This window comes from Daphnia pulex, chromosome 7, assembly GCF_021134715.1.
Source record: "Daphnia pulex isolate KAP4 chromosome 7, ASM2113471v1".
NCBI classification, from domain to species: Eukaryota; Metazoa; Arthropoda; class Branchiopoda; order Diplostraca; family Daphniidae; genus Daphnia; species Daphnia pulex.
The window spans coordinates 2,152,234-2,171,650 of NC_060023.1; the positions used below are offsets into that span (position 1 = coordinate 2,152,234).

General features: G+C 38.9%; 3 protein-coding genes and 2 long non-coding RNA genes across 13 annotated transcripts; 2 read left to right on the forward strand and 3 right to left on the reverse strand.

The window, feature by feature from the left end:
* The first annotated feature begins 562 nt into the window (after positions 1 to 562).
* On the forward strand, positions 563 to 3,333 carry LOC124197325. 2 transcript variants are annotated; one of them, XR_006876104.1, is made up of 7 exons: positions 565 to 919; positions 1,010 to 1,563; positions 1,625 to 2,486; positions 2,584 to 2,684; positions 2,760 to 2,881; positions 3,067 to 3,208; positions 3,295 to 3,333. It is a non-coding gene; the product is annotated as an uncharacterized LOC124197325 (long non-coding RNA). The 2 variants fall into 2 exon arrangements; XR_006876105.1 differs by lacking the exon at positions 2,584 to 2,684 and having other exon boundaries at positions 563 to 919; positions 2,760 to 3,208.
* A 284-nt stretch (positions 3,334 to 3,617) lies between these two features.
* LOC124197326 lies at positions 3,618 to 6,190 on the forward strand. Its single transcript, XR_006876106.1, has 6 exons — positions 3,618 to 3,815; positions 3,890 to 4,008; positions 4,289 to 4,572; positions 4,651 to 4,772; positions 4,877 to 5,203; positions 5,310 to 6,190. It is a non-coding gene; the product is annotated as an uncharacterized LOC124197326 (long non-coding RNA).
* A 2,926-nt stretch (positions 6,191 to 9,116) lies between these two features.
* LOC124197327 (probable glutamate receptor) lies at positions 9,117 to 12,173 on the reverse strand. Of its 7 annotated transcripts, none has more exons than XM_046592706.1 (12): positions 12,061 to 12,173; positions 11,797 to 11,993; positions 11,539 to 11,670; positions 11,303 to 11,451; positions 11,122 to 11,216; positions 10,954 to 11,044; positions 10,718 to 10,876; positions 10,501 to 10,639; positions 10,211 to 10,428; positions 10,023 to 10,148; positions 9,794 to 9,939; positions 9,117 to 9,734 (listed from the first exon to the last, which is right to left on the reverse strand). In XM_046592706.1, the coding sequence occupies exons 4-12, from the start codon at positions 11,414 to 11,416 to the stop codon at positions 9,488 to 9,490; spliced, it is 1,335 nt and encodes a 444-aa protein (XP_046448662.1). In that variant the 5' UTR covers positions 11,417 to 11,451; positions 11,539 to 11,670; positions 11,797 to 11,993; positions 12,061 to 12,173; the 3' UTR covers positions 9,117 to 9,487. The 7 variants fall into 7 exon arrangements, with proteins under 7 accessions (XP_046448662.1, XP_046448659.1, XP_046448661.1 ...); XM_046592703.1 differs by having other exon boundaries at positions 10,954 to 11,047; XM_046592705.1 differs by having other exon boundaries at positions 11,539 to 11,673.
* Positions 12,174 to 13,958: 1,785 nt separating this feature from the next.
* LOC124197329 (hydroxylysine kinase-like) lies at positions 13,959 to 16,011 on the reverse strand. 2 transcript variants are annotated; one of them, XM_046592710.1, is made up of 8 exons: positions 15,752 to 15,934; positions 15,439 to 15,642; positions 15,227 to 15,359; positions 15,086 to 15,160; positions 14,884 to 15,026; positions 14,596 to 14,809; positions 14,312 to 14,529; positions 13,959 to 14,250 (listed from the first exon to the last, which is right to left on the reverse strand). In XM_046592710.1, exons 2-8 carry the CDS (start codon positions 15,595 to 15,597, stop codon positions 14,062 to 14,064), a joined length of 1,131 nt encoding a protein of 376 aa, XP_046448666.1. In that variant the 5' UTR covers positions 15,598 to 15,642; positions 15,752 to 15,934; the 3' UTR covers positions 13,959 to 14,061. The 2 variants fall into 2 exon arrangements, with proteins under 2 accessions (XP_046448666.1, XP_046448665.1); XM_046592709.1 differs by having other exon boundaries at positions 15,439 to 16,011.
* Positions 16,012 to 16,062: 51 nt separating this feature from the next.
* LOC124197328 (RAD50-interacting protein 1-like) lies at positions 16,063 to 19,235 on the reverse strand. Its single transcript, XM_046592708.1, has 12 exons — positions 19,001 to 19,235; positions 18,695 to 18,936; positions 18,451 to 18,624; positions 18,242 to 18,388; positions 17,708 to 18,177; positions 17,286 to 17,641; positions 17,086 to 17,218; positions 16,897 to 17,017; positions 16,781 to 16,836; positions 16,597 to 16,706; positions 16,398 to 16,531; positions 16,063 to 16,334 (listed from the first exon to the last, which is right to left on the reverse strand). Exons 1-12 carry the CDS (start codon positions 19,139 to 19,141, stop codon positions 16,124 to 16,126), a joined length of 2,295 nt encoding a protein of 764 aa, XP_046448664.1. The 5' UTR covers positions 19,142 to 19,235; the 3' UTR covers positions 16,063 to 16,123.
* Positions 19,236 to 19,417: the final 182 nt, after the last annotated feature.

A 19,417-nucleotide genomic window follows, 5' to 3' on the forward strand; every position in this document is an offset into this window, starting at 1 on the left:
AAAAAGCAGTTTACCTGGTTGAAGGCTTATTTGAGTATTGCAAATCGCAAGGATCTAATTAGCATTGAGCATCAGCTAAAAAGCAGCAGACGTTGTCTTAATTACCGTCTTATTGATCGGCAGGAGAGACTAATTATTAGAAGCGACTTGACATGATTTAGGATGAATTTTATTTAAATATTCGTCTTTACATCAGATACTGTTGCCAGTTGCCACTAAAACTGGCAGAATCGGAAACAGGAAATCTGGAGTGAGCGTTTGCTGATGATTACTTGCCAAATCCAACAGCAACGGCGATGACGTTCCATTTCAGAATGCGCGGTCATCGATCAACGGATATCATCACCACAAAAAATTACCCATTTTCGAATCATTGCACTTCCCTATCCTATTATATAATAAGTTCATTTCCTTATAACAATTATAAGGCCGAATATGCAGCACAGTGCAAATGAAGCTACGAGAACATCGAGTAATACATATTAAAACAACCTCACATTTTAATTATTTCAATAAATTTTCTTATTTAACAACTCAAATCTAATCCTGTTTCTTATCGTAATTCTGATCCTTTTTGTTATTTCCTATTTTGCTATCCCACAGAATTTACAAAGCGGCATCGAGCTCCTTTTAAAAAATTGGCAACACGCTTTCCAGTTCGTCTGCAGTAGAAAATCAGTTGATCGTTCAATCACGTGCAATCAAAATCGCGTTTTTCCGTTGATTCCGTGTGAATTGTGTGATTATAACGTGGTCATTTGGCAAATTTGTCCGTACACATAAAGATTTTCCTTGTGATACACGTGGTTGAAACAAAGCATTCAAGTCAAGGAGTTAATCCCAGAATTCCCAGATCATATCGTACGTTGGCAATTTGGTACAAGTGGTACTTGTAAGAAGCAAGAAGCCAAGTAGCAAGGTATGGATTATTTTGTCTGCATTTATTTTCTTCCATGCTGGAAAGAAGTAGGGAATACTACAAGAAAATTTTTATCTGTGTTGTCATCAGGCCAATGTTACATCTTAATACAGCAACAAAAACGTTAAGCCTTTCAACTTTTCAAGTGTTATGTGACTGTTGGAAGTTACGTTTGCTTATGAAAGGTGCATTGATGAAGAAAAGGTACCTGGTGAAGTGAATTCTAATGTTCAGTAACTGTTATAGCTACTCACATCAATTGACTGACACTGTTTGACCTGAAGTAGCAAGAATTTCATTTTCCATTATTAGCGGATTCCATGTGGAGTTCAGAGCTCTCACAAAAGATCAATCATGCCTAATCTCCTGCAACACAAGTAACAAGATGAAAAACTTCTACAACTCTTTGTTGTGTGTATTTTAGTAAAATAACAATTTCTGGATTTTTCCTACAGAATTCATAAATTCTTTTCGAATCTTGAGGACCGTAATGACTGCAACCAGTTTTTTGAAAAAACCAGCCCCATAAATTCAAACAGTTATTTGCAGTTTTGGCCAAGACGCTCACTCGCCTTTTTCGATGTCAGGCAATGCGGATTAAGAACTGGATCCTGGCGAATCGTCACTCATACTTCACTTATATGGTAATTTTGCTGGTGACTCTGTGACGAGTTCGACGAGTTTCATTAAATCCATTCTTAATAGAAAGCCTGGAATCTTGGTGCGTACAATGTGATGCTTCAACTGGCGTCAGTCGAACAAATCAACAGACGGACCTTAGTAGTTAAAAATAATTGCCCATGAAATATCCGATAAAGTACATGACATGGAGAGAAAAAAACGGACCAACTTCGATCGACCAGATTGCAAATTGAACAGCCTAGCCCGACGTCCCAAGAAAAACTCTTTGGCTTGCATCTGCCCATTCGTTGGCCTCCATTCGTTAAGTGAGTTCTCTTTGCCAGTTTAAACGAACGAACTCACTATGCATGGCTCCGTTGGGAAGAAATGGTGACACATCCGGACACGGAGATCACCATCACTGAAATCTGGACACATCGGGCGGTTAGTAGACGCACAAGTGAAGTAAATCGCTAAATCCATCGGCGTGTAGTTATCCCATTCGACGTACCAAAAACAACCAGTTAAGTCCCATCTCAATGTGGATTGTGTAAACGCAATATGATGGAAACTATGAAGTTGTGGCAACCAATCGTCAAAGAGGAATGAAGATCTTTTTGGACTTTGGAAAAAGCCAAAAAAGTGCACCAAGTACGTCAATCTCTACACCTCACCTCTCTCGACTCAAGGGTACACCATAGACTTGGATATTGAGAGGGAAACCGAAAAGCTATGACCATGAAGGAATCCGAAGATCCCAAGGATTGCTGGCCCGAAGAGATGACGACGGAATTGGAATCAGCTGAGCAAGAGGTCAACGATTTTACGACCGATTGTGATGGATAAACCGCGACTACTACGATTACTAAAGTCCATCTAAATCTCTGTCTGAATCTTCAATGGTGAAATAGGATTTCCTTGTTCTCGTTACCAAGGGCATGTAAGGGTAAGCCATCTTCTTTTAAGCCTCACTCACTTTAATCAATTATTTTGTAGTTCTTTATTAAGTGTATTATTAAGGGTATCTCTGTTTTACTGGATAGTTTCTGTAAATGGAATTAGTTCAATTTGTCAGCATTTACAACTGTCAATTGTGAAGACTTGTCTTCATCAGTTTTAGTTCATTCTCCTGTGTTTAAGGCATGTAAGTGAATCGTGATAGTTTTGACTTTTCGAAAGATCCATTTTTTAATGTATACTTCAATTTATTTTGTGAAAGCATGCCGAAGGATCTTTTTCCTTTCTCCACGTGATCGCTGCCGTATCACGAAGATGCTTCTTTGAGAGGGTCTCTACTATATTGCAAGACAAAAATGTGATGAGATTAGGAAATCTGAGATGGTAATAATGTACTTGTAAGATAAATCAAGTAGGTAAGTATATTGCTTACATTTTAGTCTACGGATGTGTGCTAAAGAGTCGTACACTTGTATGTTACTTTAGAATGTTTAAAATTAAATTTAGGTGTTTTTTTAACATGTTAACTGATGCAGTGTTTATTAATTATTTTACAATTACTATTGTAGAGTTCAACCTGCAGACCAGTTTGCATGTCCTTCACGCTTGAAGCTCTGCTTGAAGGTTGCGGGGAATATTACGTGTAAAATTGTCAATGCTGTGGTGTAGAGGTTGGGTGAGAACTGAACGTGTTGCATCATTATCAAGCAGGTACAATAGCCGCAAGGCTCAGCCATTTGGTCTGATTTGGACTGATTTGGTATTCATTTTGATATTGTTTGTTGTAGAGAATGTAGACCCATCCCCAGCAACGTCAACCTAAAGAAGGAAAGCCCAGTTTGCATTTTCTTCACGCTCGAAGGTCACAGAGATCATAACGTAAAACGTGTCATGCGACGGCGGAGAGGTTGGGTGAGGACGGCACGTGTTTCATCATTATCAAGCAGGTACAATAGCCGCAAGCGTAAGCTATTTGGTATTCATTTTGATATTGGTTTTTGTAGACCCATCCCCAGCACCATGTCACCTGCAGAAGGAAAGACTAGTTTGCACTTCAATCGAAGGTCATGGAGATCATTACGTAAAACGTGTCATGCTGTGGTGTAGAGGTTGGGTGAGAACGGGAAGTTTTGCACCATTATCAAGAAGGTAGAATAGCCGCAAGGCTTGAGAGGTGAGGGTGAGCAAAAATCGTATAAAAGGATAGAGAAAAGGTGAAAGTATTCAGTCGAGTAAGCATCTCCAACGCGGCAACAGCTCCAGTGCACTAGTCGTCACCGGCTGCATTCTTCATCCTATTATCAGTTTGCAATCATGGGTAAATATTATGTTTTTTACATGGAGTTGTGAAATTTGAATTTATTCTCCTTTTTTTATTTGTTAATTTGTTAGTTACAATCGAAAAAATCTGATGTTCACGATTGGAGGTCACAAGAAACATTTCGTAAAACTGGCATGCGGTGGTGTAGAGGTTGGGTGAGAACCGGACGTTATGCATCATTATCAAAAAGGTACAATAGCTGCAAGGCTTAAGAGGTGGATTAGGGTGAGAAAAAGTCGTATAAAAGGAGAGAGAAAAGGTTATAGAAATCAGTCGAGTGAGTATCTCCGACACGGCAACAGCAACTGCAGTGCACAATATGTCAGCAACTGCCCTCTTCGTCGCTTTACTGTTCTCAATCATGGCCAAATATTTTTACATGGAGTTGTGTATCAACTATACTTATTTTTTGTTTGTTAATAAGCTAGTTATTATTGAATGCAAGTGTTTTAAATTAATTAATTGTCTAGTAAAATATGTCGTCGTACTGATGTTGGGTGTCGTATCGGCTCGGTCAACCACTGGTGTACTGATGTCTTCTGGGTCTGGCGGGTGTGAAACCGCAACGCCGCACGTTACTACACCGAGGTCCCCAAGTACTACACCACCAAGTCTCCAGATTATTACACCACAACTTCGCTGCCCCGAGCTACTACACCGAATTCCCGAAAAATTATTCTTCCCCGAGCTACGCCATGAAAAGTGTCGAGTACTACACCGAGCCCCCTAATTACTACACTACTACATATCATGGGTAAATATTCTGTTACATAGAAATTAAATATGCCAATTATTGAATATTCAAAATATTTATTGTCTTCTCGTATAACAGGAGAGAAAAGGCGATAGATATCAGTCGAATGGTTATCACCGATATGGCAACATCTGCAGTGCAGTAGTTGTAGTCGTCACCAACTGCATTCTTCGTCGTACCACCAGTTTTTGCAATCATGGGTAATTTTTTTTTTCTGGAGATGTGAATAAGCTCTACGTGTTTTCTATTTTTTAATATGTCAGTTATTATTGCATATTTATTTTTATATTGAATTATTGTGTAGTAAATTATTTTGTCGTGCTGCTGTTGGGTGTCGTTTCGTTGATGGCCGAGTCGACCACTGGTGTACTAATGTCTCCTGGGTATGGTGGATACCAAAGCACGACGCCGCCGTCTTACTATGCAACAACAACGTAGACACGACCAGTTACTACACCGAGGCCCCCAAGTACTACACCACCAAGGAACCAGAGTGTTACACAACTACGAATGCCGCGCCAGCTTATTACACCGAGGCCCCCAATATTACTCTGCTCCCAGCTACTACACCGAGGTTCCAGCTTATTACACCACTAAAACAGTCGAATACTACACAGAAGTAATCATTATGGTAAATATTATGATTTTTTCATGGAGATGTGAATCAACTGTACTTTAATTTATTAATATGCTAGTTATTATTTCAAATAAATGTTCAAATCATTTTTATTGTCTAGTAAACTATGGCGTGCTGCTGTTGGGTGTTGGATCGTTGATGGCTGGATTGACCACTGGTGTGCCGATGTCTCCTGGGTATGGCGGGTATCAAACCACAACGGCGGCGTCTGACTGCACGACAACAACATATACGCAACGAGCAGTTACTGCACTGAGGCCTCCAAGTACTACACCACCAATGCTCCAGATTATTATACAAAACCATAAGCTGTCCCGAGTTACTACACAGAAGCCCCGAAGTATGATTCTTCTCCGAGCTCCATCACCAAGTCACCGGAGTATTACACAACTACGTATGCAGCGCCAGCTTACTACACCGAGGCTCCCAAGTACTACTCTGCTCTCAGCTACTGCACCGATGCTCGAGCTTATCACACCACCAACGGTCGAAAAGTACACATAAGTGCCAAAGTACTACTCTTCCCCGAGCTACACAACCCTAACTGAAGCGGCCAAGTATTACGTAGCTTCAACTTTCTACACAACTGCTGCCCCTTCGCATTACGCTGAACCGAAATACTACACTGAAGCCCCAGTTTACTACACCACAACCTACGCTACACTCTGCTACTACACCGAAACTCTGAAGTAGTACACTACGAAGGGACCTGAGTGCAATGCCACTACATACGAAGCTGTTACTACCTACTACACCGAAGCTTCGAAGTGTTACTCTGCCTCCAGTTACTTACACCGCTAAGGTATCTCAATGTTACATCACGACCTACGCTTCTCCAACTTACTACAGGGAGGTTCCAAAATATTAGAACCGAATTTGTTTTATTTATTTTGGTATAGATCTTCTGTCACATAATAGTTACTTGTTACTGGTAATTGTTGTTGATCTTAAGTGAGAAAATACACTTTGTACAGCGGGTAATCATCTTGTACGACATCTCTTACCCTTCAAGCCTTTTGACGTCGAGAAGTGTTCCGATTTTTTTTTTTTTAACTTTCCTATTTCACATGTCGGAGTTAACTTGCTCTAGTCGTTCTGTGAAAGAACATTCTGGAACTTGGGCTAATTTCACTTTCAGGGTAAGTGAGGAGAAACTTACTGTTAATGCTAGCTCTAAATTTTGAATTTAACAGCTCTGTAATTGTAACGAAGTCTTCGACTCTTTTTAAAATTTTATTGAAAGGAAGTCTGGAGATAAAAGATATTTGTAATATCACTTGTGCAAGAATGTAAGACTTGAAAATTGTAAATACTTAAGACACAATGAACAAAAACTTTAAAAGGAATTGCTTTATTGTCCCACCTCCACCCACAATTCCACCACATTTTACAGTCACATACACATATACATACATATACTTAAGTTAACCCGTTGGCTGCCACGCCATACAACCCGTAGGTTGCTCTCTACTACTCTACGCGCCACGTCTGAAGGATCCGTGACCAAAGTGGGACTTGCCATTGCTGACAAGTCCGGGCTGACACGGTGACAGGAGAATCCATCACCGCATCGACAAGGGGGAAGTCCCTATAGTGCATTGCCTTAACAGGCGCCTTGCGGCAAGTTTTGGGCTGGTACGACTTTCCGATCCCACGGCATGAAAACCACGAGACCGAACAGCGCACGCAGCCCGTGCAAAGCTAGGGGAGAAAAAAGGCGTGGCAGACAACGGGTTAACTTACACAAACACAAACATATTACCAACAACAAATGATGATCCACGCTGACGTTTTGGAGATACCGGCGATGTTTTGGTGTCCATCTTCTCGACGTCTCTTCTGCATTACCTGATTAAAGAGAAAACAATTCTTATTGAGTGACATGCCAATAAAAGTTACATAATACAGATAGAAACAATAATCAGGTTTTTAGCTCAAAGATTTAAATATGCAATTTTTTAAAGTTTAAATCAATCTTGCAATGTTGAGAACTGTAAACAGAACAAAGCTCACTTGCTAGTCTCTAAAAAAAATTCCGGAAGTATACCGGAAGTAACCACAGCGCCTCAACCATTGAGCTGTCGTCAAATTAAACCACATATTCGTGATCTCCATGAAATTTGGGGTCGATTAGATGTGATTTAAACGAAATCCAAAATTTGGCCAAAATCGAGAATTTTCCTGAACTATAGTTCAGGAAAATTTTTAAAACCGGAAGTACGCGTACGTAAAAAACAGAACATGAACTTTACCCCAAATTTTACGAGGATCACGAATATGTGGTTCTTTTGTACGTCAGATCAATATTTACTAAACTACTGACAGAAATGAGTAAACCGGAAGTAGAAAAAAAAATCAAATATCGAAAATCTAACAAGTGAGCTTTGTTGGGGGAATAGTTATCGTTTGTTATCACTACAAAATTACCACCAAAAACGGTCGATAAACGTTTAAAAAGAAGTGCAAAGTTACTGAAACTGACTGTTTTGACAGCTAAAAATGATTGAAAAGCCATCTAGCGTTAGAAAAAAGAAGCGTCCAAGAAAAACTTCGTTTGCGCGTAAGAAGTGGTAAGAAGGGCCTGATTTTGGAAACTATTACACAGACAGAGTTTAACGCAACTAGACTATTGGTAGATAATCTACGAAAGTAAGTCAATTGTCGGGTACCTGGGCATAATCCCGTGGTGAGTAACTGCAGGTGTGTAACAGCAAAGGGGGTAGCGACCACTGAAGTGTTCCAACTCGTCGGTTAAGTAAAACAAGTTGTAGCAGCAAAAGCAGTGAAGCTAGATGAGCGTACGTCGGGAAGATAAGGATGGAGCAGAACGTTGTTGGATGTCCCTCTTCCTTCATGGACAAAGGTCAGCATTGGCTTAAGGATCTATTACGTGCTCTGTAAAAAAAATGTAATGCATTAATGAATTGAAAATATAATAGTTAATAAAGCATTTCAATCTTTACCTATACTAAGAAGCACACTGAAGATTTTCATGATAAAAAAACCGCAAAAATGGAAATCACAGCAACCAACAGCCTTACTCATTAGGTTGAGGTAAATTTCCTGATGCTAAAGAAAGTGTCATGAAGTATTGCAGTAGCGTGGTGATAGGTTATATTGATGCTTACCTTGATCATATGGGTGAATGGTGCTGAATTTGGCATTTGACGTGGTGTGGTTGGTGTGGTAGCAGTAATGGGGAAATTTCTTGTCTCCACACATTTGTTTTCCAAGATATGTGAGCTTCAAACATGAGTTTTAGGCTTTTGACAACATGATGGGTCTCTATTGGAGGGAAAGTGACTGAGTGCTAAGTCAATTTTTTGGAATGACTTACAGTATGCATCTACAATTTGAAGAAATAAGTTGGTACAGTATAAAAATAAGGAAATTAGATCAAGATAAACCTACTTATGATACGAAGTTCAATTTGGTAAATGAAATCACAGGAATATAATTATTAATTAGCATCCAATTGTTTCGCCCATTTTGCCCGTTTCACGATGTAACAACAACAAAGGCGACACTAGCGACATCTGGTAATGAGTTTTTGAATCTTAATTTGGTTGCACAGTCAGTCAGTCACAGCTCAAATTAACGGAGTTGTATTGTCGCGCACTGCCGCGCACTGGAGTTTTGAATCCTAAGTTGGTTGCAATATTATTAAAAATACCCGACAATAGAACTCCAGTGCTCGACAGTAGAACTCCACACGCGACAATAGAAATCCGTTAATTTGAGCTGCGACTGTGCAACCAACTTCAAAACTCATTACCATCAATGTACCTTGAACCTATGTACTTGATAGCAGGTATCCAAGAGAGATTTCCAGGTGAGTTTCATTTTCATTTCCAAGTGTCAGTTTCATCAGCATTCATTTTATGATACTAAATTACTAATACTCACATAACATCAACATGTTTTGTATTGAAATTATTTACATAACTTGCACGTGTTCAGTGTGTTACAGTTAATTTTACAGTCACCCATTCAAAAATAAACGTTTACCCGGGGTTTAATTTTTTCTTTGAACGCGTACTTCTTGATTTGAGAATTTCGTGACTGTATATTCATGGATGCCTTACCTCCAAACCCGCCGGAATCGGACATATCCAGTTTTTCCACGGACGAAACAATTGTAGATGGCTGACGGTTTTTCAGGCTTTAACATTCAAGGAAAGAAAAATTATCCTGGCTACAACTCTAATTTGTTTTCACTATTTGGTGCCGTAGATTATTGTTATAACACTCCCTTCCGACTGCTGATTCAACTGTTGTTTATATTACAATAACTCGTGACTGAAATGATTTCCAATAATAAAAGGCAAGCTCAATAAAAAAGACGGCGAGTGATAGACAACCTCCAGCGGCTAAAACGTAAAAGGCAGCATCAAGTTGATTGAATCTTAGCGGAGTTGGAATAGCTGAGCTGGGCGATAGCAAATCAACAGAACACGTCGGTGACCTCGACGAATGCCTCACCGCAATTTGACGTAATATTCCTGCTTGCAGGAGACGCAAATTCCTACACGTTACGAAATTTAAAGCATTGTTCGTGTGCAACGTATATGGCAAAAGAAATACTCAGCGTTAAATGAGGATGTTAATATACTGTTCTTCTGTAGGAATAGTCCGTTACTTCGGGACTGAAGTTTAGGAAGTAAGGTGGCTCGGCATTTCTTATTTATTCTGTAATCCCGTTCGATATTCCCTCTAGCATTGATGTCACTCTATAACCAGTAGAAAGAGTATACTTTTTTTAAATTAGCTATTTCAAATAGCCTATTTGTATGTGCCTTTGTCATAAACCTACCCCAATAAAGATATGATTCGTTTTGTTTGACATGAGATCGACTACTGTATTTGAATCCCGGAGCAGTAGCTCTGGATGTTCTTGCCAGCGTCTAGCTATTTCCTGGAAACTGGGTACTGGTGACAACTGAAGAATAGTACACATAAGCGAACGAATTTGTGCCATAGTAGTGTATACAAAATACTCACCAAAAATTCTTCTTGACTGCTGGAGTCTTTCACAACTAATGGCATTACATCTTCGTTGGCTGCAGCGTCTTCGAGGGAATTGATGAGGAAGCGATTCTTAGGAGCTGTTAGCTTAGAAATGAGAGATCCGCTGTAAGCATAGGCGAGGACAAGAAGAGCCAGAAGCCAAGCGGACTGAACCATGCGAAAAGCGGTAGACTTTTGAATCAAATAACCTCCTATTCATTTACAGCAAAACAGACGGGATTATGTACATCAATTTTAACAAATAAAAGTGCTGGCGATTATACCTTGAGAAAAGGTTATTGCCAATATGTATAGTATTAATATCCCTCCGTCGATTTTGCCGTCCTTTTCTTTTTGTAACCAACCAATGAGCCAAAGAACTAGCGTCACAATCACCGTAGAAACTGCAATGCATACCCACGTCTTTTTTGGACGTTATTATTTGCACACATTGTTTGCACATATAAAAATTAATTTTTGTATTTTTAATTCTTTACTTACAACTGGACAAAAATTGGAAATCAATCCGCTGGCATCGATTCCTTGTTCCGGATAAGGGATCATTATTACTATGTGGTCCATAATGATTCCAACGGTGACATCGAAGGCTAAAAATTTCGGATAACTGACAGGCCCAAATGAAATTGTAACATCAGCTTCCTGTTAACAGGAAAACAAAATTTATTAAAATTCTAAAAAAATTTCTAAGGCTTAAAATGAACACTGTACGTCTGTACCTTCCGATCGATCAGTCCAAGAACACCGGACCAAGATTCATTTCCGGGTAGCCCCAGCTGTAAGGTGTCGTTGGGAACTACAATGTCATATCTTCTAGAATCACGTTTCATGATAAGAACTAAAAACGTAGGTAGCAAACATTTTAATTCATCATTAGTATAGCTTACGTAAAATTCAAGTTGTAAGCCAACGTTTCAAGTATTTCGTTTTCCATTAATCCTTTATTATTAACTGATATGTTATCAATACCGCCGAGAGGATTCTGCTTTTAGGTAAATGTTAAAACAATTAAACAGAAAATGCATCAGTTAAGCCTAAAACGTAATAAAACAAACAAATAATACGAACGTAGAAGGTTGCAACGCGGAGATGCTTGTTGATTCTGGAGTATCTCGTTCCGCCAATAACAATTAGCAGGGGACAACAAATAATCAACGCAATTACCCATCTCTTCATTTCCATTTTAGAGTCAAAGTGACGGTAGAATCGTTAAGCGTCTGCTGAAAAAATATTTAAGGACGTTTTGCAAAAGTGCTAGACTGTTAGCCGCCAGCTGCCAACTATTGTTTAGAAATGAATCTTACGCTGCTGTATATATAGGCGATGTATAAATCCATTTCCGATCGAGGAAGTACGTAAAAAGTTCGTGAGTTAGGTATAACTACTATAACCTAGGCAGATCCATATGAAGTCTTGCATTGGTAAAAGATGTCAATCTGCTGAACAAGTGATGTCATGCAAAGGTTAGGGGGTATGTATACTATATATTAATGGGGCTTGCATTATTTCCATGGTCTTATGTAACTAGTTGGTTACAGTCAATTACAGTGTCAAAAACTTACTATACTCTTACGATGAAGGCCTGAGATAATCCTTAAAATTATCAACAGATGTTAGGATGTTACACAATCTCATGTCCAGAGCATGTCACGTGGCCCCTGGTTTATTAGATGGAAGACGCGTAGTTCCAACTTTTATTGCTTCAGTGTCAACTATACTATTCATGTGATGGTCAGATAATTCCGGCCATCTGTTTATCCTAATCAATTGCAATTTAACATGAGTTTAGCTTAAGGGGACCATAAAATAAAATCTATTATACCTACCGAGGGCTTAAAGTATCCGAAATTGGTTGAAAAACAAGCTTAATCCATGGCTAAATCATTCACAGTCAGCGGTCAGCCCATGCCCCATAGCACAGCAGACAACGAAGTGGAACTCTGGAACGTGCCTTAGTCCGGTTCCGTTTGGTGGCGCGTCATACGCTAAAAACTTCGTTTATGTTAAGAAATTATCACGATAACTCGACTAAATAAATAATTAATTAAAAGAATGCAAAAGTTTTTTTTATTATTTATTTATGTGTATCAGCAACTGACAGAACAGTATTGAACCACAAGGGCAATGAAAAACAAAAGACATTCGGAACTGCGATCAAGAACAACATACTATTCATTTTCAATCCAAAAAAACGATCCTTTCGTTTTAAACGTCTTCGCTGTAATGCGACTGAAAGGTATGAGAAGCATCCACTTCGTAGTTGAATCTGAAATTCGAAGACATCGATGCCATTGGCGTGGGGGGAAAGTGCCCAGTCATTTGATTTGAGCAGTTTGGCTCGACCGATTGCGTTCCGGAAGAAGTCCGCTGAATAAATTCATTCCATTTCTTTTCAGTCGCCTGTGTCGCCAAAAGTGCCAAGAACTGTTGCTGACTTGGCTCAGCAAAATCAGCTCGGGGATTATTGACATCCATCCATAATTTCCGTTGATTATCCCAGATGACATGGGGAGGTTTGTAATAATTCTGCGGTTTTTGTACAGGATTATTCGGCATATTTTGCGGAGGCTTGCTGTTATTGTTCAACGGATGGACACCGGACTTCTTTGGATGACTCATGTCGGGTTTGGAGGGAATCCTGACTGAAGTGACATTTGGTTGATTTGCGTAATTGTCGTCCCAAGACCGATGATCATTCTTAATCTCGTCCGGAATGTCGGCTGATGAGCAAAAAGGGAGTGTTACTCTTTTCAAACGATCATTCTTAACAATGCGATAGGGATTAAATGATTCTTTATTAACTGACGCCTCCATTTGGATTTTCTCCTTTTGGATTTGGTTGAGCTGCTTCCAAAGCTCACGATTATTCTGCCAAGATGTTTGTATCCGGTCTTCCAGCTGTTGGATTCTAGCAGCGATTTGTGGACAAGCGTTACACCTACTGGGTTCCGCACTGGGAATAGGTGGCTCCGGATCATAATATGACGGCAGATATTGAAAATACGGAGTTTGGTCGTTTGGGTTTTGTTCGTAGTACTGCTGACCGTTTTGTGGCGGCTGTTGGTGCTGCTTCGGCTCCTCGTACGTCCAGTTCAGTTGGTATGCATTCATCTCATTCGTATTCTGGTTCTGATATGCGTACATATCAGAATGACGTGATTGGTCGTTGTTGGGGTATTGCAATGGCGCTTGCTGTTGCCTCTTAACGAATGTAGAAGGACTGGGTTCCTTCTTCAAAAAGACTGATGACAAAAAATCCAGGAAACCCATTTTTCAGCTAGCTGCTTCTTTGACTTATTCAACTCAGAGAAATGTTGTAAATCTAGTGGTCGACCTTGCAACTTATATAGGCCCGGCAATCTCGGGCTGCGATGGCAAAAGCCAAAGGACACTTTTTTTATCATTTTATTTAATTACAATTAATGTAACGTAATTCAATATTATTTAGTCACTCGCATAAATGTTTTTCGAACATTGTTCAATAGTTTTTATGCTACTTTTCGTTTGAATCGTTGAAAAAATTGTAAATATTATTTGGGACTAAACCGGCGTTTTGAAAATGGATCATGTAGTCTGTCTGTCTGTTCTGAAACTCGTCCTAGGTCCAAGTATAGTAACATTAAAATGTAGAATATTCTTTCCGTTGGAAAATTTAAGTCGTTAAATAAAGTTGGCACAAATTAATTTTAATTAATTTTAATTTAAAAAAAATTGGAACTTTTACTTTCTTTTAATTTTCTCTTTTATTGGATATGTCTAAGTTGCTTTAAGTCAGGAACTTTCAACGCTTTCACAAACTTCCAAAGTGTTTGTATAAAATTGCGAGATTAATTATTAGCATAACTATTTATAATTTCGTTCCATCGTTTGTAAAGTTCACCTTTCGGACAATCCCAGAGCGTCTTGAGACATTGCCAACCTCTTTGCGCCGTAGTTAAAAGATAGGGATCCGGATTTTGGGAATAAGAGTAAGCGCCTAAAACCAGAGACTGACTAAATCTGGCTGAAATGCAATCCTATAAAGAAACCAATTTGTTAGCATTTACTGATTTTCTAAAAATGTTGAGAGCCAAATACCTTTAACAAGTCAAATTCCTTTTGCGGGATCGGGCGAACGCGATTGTAACCCGCCAAGACATGGCCTGGCGCATCCAACATGTCCATTGATTTACACTCGATCATCATGTAACAAATAGCAATAGCGATATCAAAAAGGTAATAGCCAAAATGTACATCTCCAAAATCCAGCATGCCGGATATAGAATATTTTTCCGGATCCTCTTTATCTGCTTCCACTGCAAAGTAAGAAATAATTAAATCCAGCGCTTTTCGAATACGCAGATTTCTCTTTAATAAATTACCCAGTATATTTTGTTCGTTGAAATCTCCATGAATCGGGCCACTCTCAAGCTCTTGTAGAAATGGAATAACATTGGACTTGAAATTCTCAATGACTTCCATCGACAGTGAATGTTTTTGTTCGTCTGCAATCACATAAACAAAGTCTACAAGCTTTGGAACGGCAATCAAATTCCATATGCGATCAACTCCTTTGAGACCATCATGTTTGAATCCCTGTAAAGAATTAGTGACATTTCCTTGTATAGTTTTAATATAGATGAAATAAGTAAATATATCAAATTAAATACCATCAAAGCGAGATCTGTTTTAGCCACCAACTCTCCGACTTGAAAAAACAATTCCTTTGTATAAGGAACGCTAAACAAAATTTTACCGGGCACAAAGGACAGAAGCCGCACGATATATTGATCCGTAGACTGATTCTGTGCATCTGTGAGACGAATAATAGCATTTGTATAAATTCTCATGTAACTCCATCAATAGTATTACCTTTCAAATGCTCCAACGACATGCTCTTTCCGTCAATATTTTTCACCGGTCTTGGACAAGGCAACCCCGTCTTAGCTAAACAAAACATTCATTGAAATAAATAAACTCTGAATGTCTACTAAAGAAAACAGGTTAACATACCCAAATAAAGCATCATTTCATTCTGTGCGTCAATCAAGTTGTACGCTTTAGAATCAAGGGAATTCAGGACTTTCAAAACATATCCGTGAGGGCATGCATCGTGAATATCAGGCAAGGCACTGTCACTTTTAACCTAAATGAAAGAAAACTTTAAATGCTTTAAGTTATTTTTATATAAAACCTAGAGAGCTAAAAAATGGACTAAACATTACCGTGACGTGGAAGTTTTTATCGTCGTAACTATTCAATTCTTTTACTGAAGCCACTTCAAGATTGTACAATTTAAAAACAAGTTGATGAACCACTTCATTTGGAACGTGAGGTTTTATCTGTTGACCGGGTTTGAGTAGGATTTCACCTTCCTTTTCCATTGCGAATGTGTCGACGACGAAAATTACTTTTTTGAAAAACAGTCACTAGGCAACAAAATTTTAGAAACAAATAGTAACAACTGAAAAACAACAACTAAATGAAACTAAAGTGGTACTGCGATAAAAAAAAGGGCGATAATCGGTGTGTCCGAACCTTGAGAAAACTTTAGATTTTGACCGAGAGCCCACTCTGCATGTTAGACACTTCACCATTCAAATGTAAAATTATCTTACGATTGGACCGATAAGGCCCTACCCCTCCGTCAAATTTTCAAGGACTTCGATCAGTTGGAACTGCCTCCAGCACCGTACTCAGGTTGCTGGGCTCTCGCGCACTAGGACTACTAACGCACTTTATACCGGCCTTGAACATCTCCCACGACGCAAAATTCCAACAATAGAATTGATTTTGCCCCTTTTCACCGCTTTTTTCCCGCTATAATCACAACTCACAGTGGCCGTCTCTACCCAGCAGTCTAAAACATTCATTAGACTTGTATTAACATCCCAATTTGTAAAACCTCCTTTACAAAATTCTCCGACGGAGAACGCTCAAAGAATCTTCAACGGATAATTTTTTAATTCCTTGGTCTTTCAGCGCTTGTTTGCCGTTGAATGTGGCCCGATTTGATTTGACAGATGTGCTTTCACTATCCTGTATAGCTACGGAGAGAGTATCCAGTAACAAAAGAGTGATGGGACGCGGAAGCCGCAATAATGTGCATGCATCTTTAAGCCTGTTATCAAAATAAAATACAATTAAGAAGTTATGCAAAGTAATATAACGGACAGACACGTACTCTTTAAAGTAAATCTCCGGTTTTGTGGTGTATTGCCCAAAAAGCGGTATCAGATTCTGCTGGATGTCGAAGCAAAGTTGAGAAGCGCCTCCTTCATTAAACTGCCGCTGTAGGATCAGCTCTTCCAAGAGGAACTAGAATTAATGTTTGATTCGTTAAAATTTCTGATTGAATAAAAACAGGCACAGTCATTTCATACGTCGTTCACTTGAGAGGCCAATTTCTGCCACGCTTCGACAAACATAGTAGATGCCAGGGAATCCTTAAGCCACAACAAGCCAATCGCTACTGCCTGGAGCATTGCAGATCCTATTTATTATAGAACAAAGACGTCAAATAATAAAACGGATTATCAAATAAAAACTACGAATCTAAATACTGACCTGTTGGCGATAGGCTGGGTTGAATGAATTCATCCGGATTGGGGAGTGATGCCCACCTACCGGACAATTCCATTTTTTATAATAAGGCAATTCAAAAAATTATTTCAATTACTTACTTGTCAAGTCTGTAGGGTTGCGATTTGGCTTTCACTTCGAGCATCACCGCCTCTACCAGACGGCGCAGCAAATCTTCCTGCATTCTCTTTAAAAGCTCAATGATGCTGTCAAATACCGATCCTGTTGATGATCAAATTCGGAATAATGTTTTGTTCGGAAAAATAATATTGAAAAGACTATTTGTTTACCTTCTTCGTCTCGATTAGTATGAGCTTGAGTACGAAGCCAAGGAAGCGAGGCCTCATCATTGCTAATAGCTTCTGCAGCTAAACGTTCAATATTTTCCGTCTGGACTTTATAACTATGCAGTTGAACGAAGAACTTGCATCACAAAAGAGAAACATAAACGATTATTATACGATAATTCATAATTTGGATAAATTATTACCGGCAAATCAGTCCAGTCATCTAGAACATTAATAACAGCCGTCAGCGTGTTCAGGATAGGGCTGATATTGGGCGATGATCGATTGGCGAATAATTCGTGAAATTTGTCTTGACGGGCTAACTGTAGCAACCGAATACGGAACTCGTCCAGCAGTTCAAGCTGTAAATCCAAAAACTGCAACTTATGACCGGGTTGGGGTAAGATCTTGTAACGATCCGTAATGGCCAGCAGCATTTGGAGAAATCCTTCGCCACACTCAGTTAATCGAACTTCGTCTTCTGCCTCGGAATTGTCTCCAGAGACGCAAGTCCAGGCTTTATCGCTAATCAAAAGGATGTCCATTTTTTCTACGGCGACTATGAATGAAACAGAATGATTGAAGTTTAAGTAGAATGCGAGGAAATTCTCATTAGTCAACTTACAAGCTCTTTCTAAGGCAATCCATCGAGTAAAAAACTGGGGCTGAGAGAGAACAAGTAAAGCTGACGGCTGTGAGGATGGGTAGTTGTAAGAGGATCGAAGTTCACTCTCAAAGCTGAGTACTTCACCGATAGTGTGTGCCAAAATGGTTTCATCCTCAAGGATAACCGGTGTGTCCTTTACTAGTTTCTCGACAGCAAGTTGAACGAGTCCTCGTGAAAAATCCGTTAAAGCATCATTAGGTGCATACAAGGGTTGAACGTTTGTTTCGAGGAATTTAGCGTGATCTCCAATCCACTGAAGAATCTGGCGCATATACCACTCGGGTTTGTCACGACGGTTGGTTGGTCGATTACCACCAAAATGATATAAAAATCTTTTCAATAGAGGATATATTAATTCTTGGATGGCTAGGCTGGAAGGAGTAAATCTAGACAAAATCACATGATCTGCCACACTTGGATCTTCCAACCTGAAAGAAATAAAGAATTCAAAATGTATCCGCAAACTTGTACTTGGGCCAGTGTAGAACTGACTGTTTGGATGGGATTTCCAGTTTGCCAAGGCACTGAAATTGTAACTGAAACTTGCTCATCACATCAGGTGGAGGGACAGTTTTTAAAACCTCCTGGTTCGTTGAAATCAAAGGCCACTGTATCAGTTTAAGAGTATCTTGCATTTCCCTGTTTTTCAAAAGAACATTTTTTAACGTGTATAATAAATCTTTAATTGAAATGGGCTATACTTTTTTAGTTTTTCCTTGATCATCTCAAACCAGAAAATTACAGTATCATTAACAAACTTTTTTAGATTTTCACACTGAGATGTTTCCAGCATGCAGTTGTGTTGTACGAGTTTGTTGTACAACTCAACAGCTTCCAAATCTAGGTTAGACTGTAAACTCTGTCGGATTTTCTCACTAATATCATAAGTGATGAAACATGATTAATACTTTATGATGGGGTTTATATGTTTATTAAATTGAATACCTTAGATCTTCCACAGTTTTGATGCATTTCAGGTAGGAATATTCCAGTTCAAGTCTTTCTATTTCTTGTAGTTGACTGCTGAAATTTCCTAGAAATGTGTCGACAGATGTTAAGTGTGATTGGGCTTCAACTTTCAAGTCCAAGTATTGTTTTTCAAGAGTCACTAGTTTTTTTGAGAGCTCTTCAACCTCCCTCAAGGTGTTTTGAACTTTTGTTGGAGCTTCTGTGCTAACTAATGAAAGCTGAAAATAGATAAATATTAGATAAATAGATGTTGGAAAAACAGGTGAAGCAAGATTATTTTACTTTCTCTTTCAGATCATTTTGTATGGTTTTGGTTTCATCATACAGTTCTTTGAGTTTGTGAAGTTGTTTTAAATCTGATCCAATTTCTTCATTGAGTGCTTTTACAATTTTTCTTTGCAAATCCGGGTTTTCCTCCGTCATCTCAATAAATATGTGTAATTTATTAAGTTTGTTTACACAACTTGTTTGCTGCTCACTGGCTGCCACAGCCACACTACAATTTGCTATTGAAAACTGTCTGCTTGTTTATGTGTCAGAATAAATCGCGAGGTTGCAAGATAAATTGAACACAACTCATTAACTCATAATTCATAGTCATAAGCAGAGAATAAGCGGAAATCCATGAAAATCCAGTAGCTGATGAAAATTATGAATAATTATGCTTTTTACTCTCTTACTTTGTCATAACTTATGATC

Excerpts from the sequence above, each read along its gene's own strand:
- LOC124197327 (XM_046592703.1), bottom strand. The coding sequence starts at position 11,416 with ATGGAAATGAAGAGATGGGTAATTGCGTTGATTATTTGTTGTCCCCTG. Across the intron at positions 10,429-10,500 it reads GGCAATAACCTTTTCTCAAG|GAGGTTATTTGATTCAAAAG; the intron begins GTATAATCGCCA and ends GTAAATGAATAG. Across the intron at positions 9,940-10,022 it reads CGAATCATATCTTTATTGGG|AGTGACATCAATGCTAGAGG; the intron begins GTAGGTTTATGA and ends TACTGGTTATAG.
- LOC124197329 (XM_046592709.1), bottom strand. The coding sequence starts at position 15,597 with ATGGAAAAGGAAGGTGAAATCCTACTCAAACCCGGTCAACAGATAAAA. Across the intron at positions 14,810-14,883 it reads AAACAGATCTCGCTTTGATG|GGATTCAAACATGATGGTCT; the intron begins GTATTTAATTTG and ends AATTCTTTACAG. Across the intron at positions 14,251-14,311 it reads AGGAATTTGACTTGTTAAAG|GATTGCATTTCAGCCAGATT; the intron begins GTATTTGGCTCT and ends GTTTCTTTATAG.
- LOC124197328 (XM_046592708.1), bottom strand. The coding sequence starts at position 19,141 with ATGACGGAGGAAAACCCGGATTTGCAAAGAAAAATTGTAAAAGCACTC. Across the intron at positions 18,937-19,000 it reads AAAATGATCTGAAAGAGAAA|CTTTCATTAGTTAGCACAGA; the intron begins GTAAAATAATCT and ends ATCTATTTTCAG. Across the intron at positions 18,389-18,450 it reads ATCAAGGAAAAACTAAAAAA|GGAAATGCAAGATACTCTTA; the intron begins GTATAGCCCATT and ends TTTGAAAAACAG.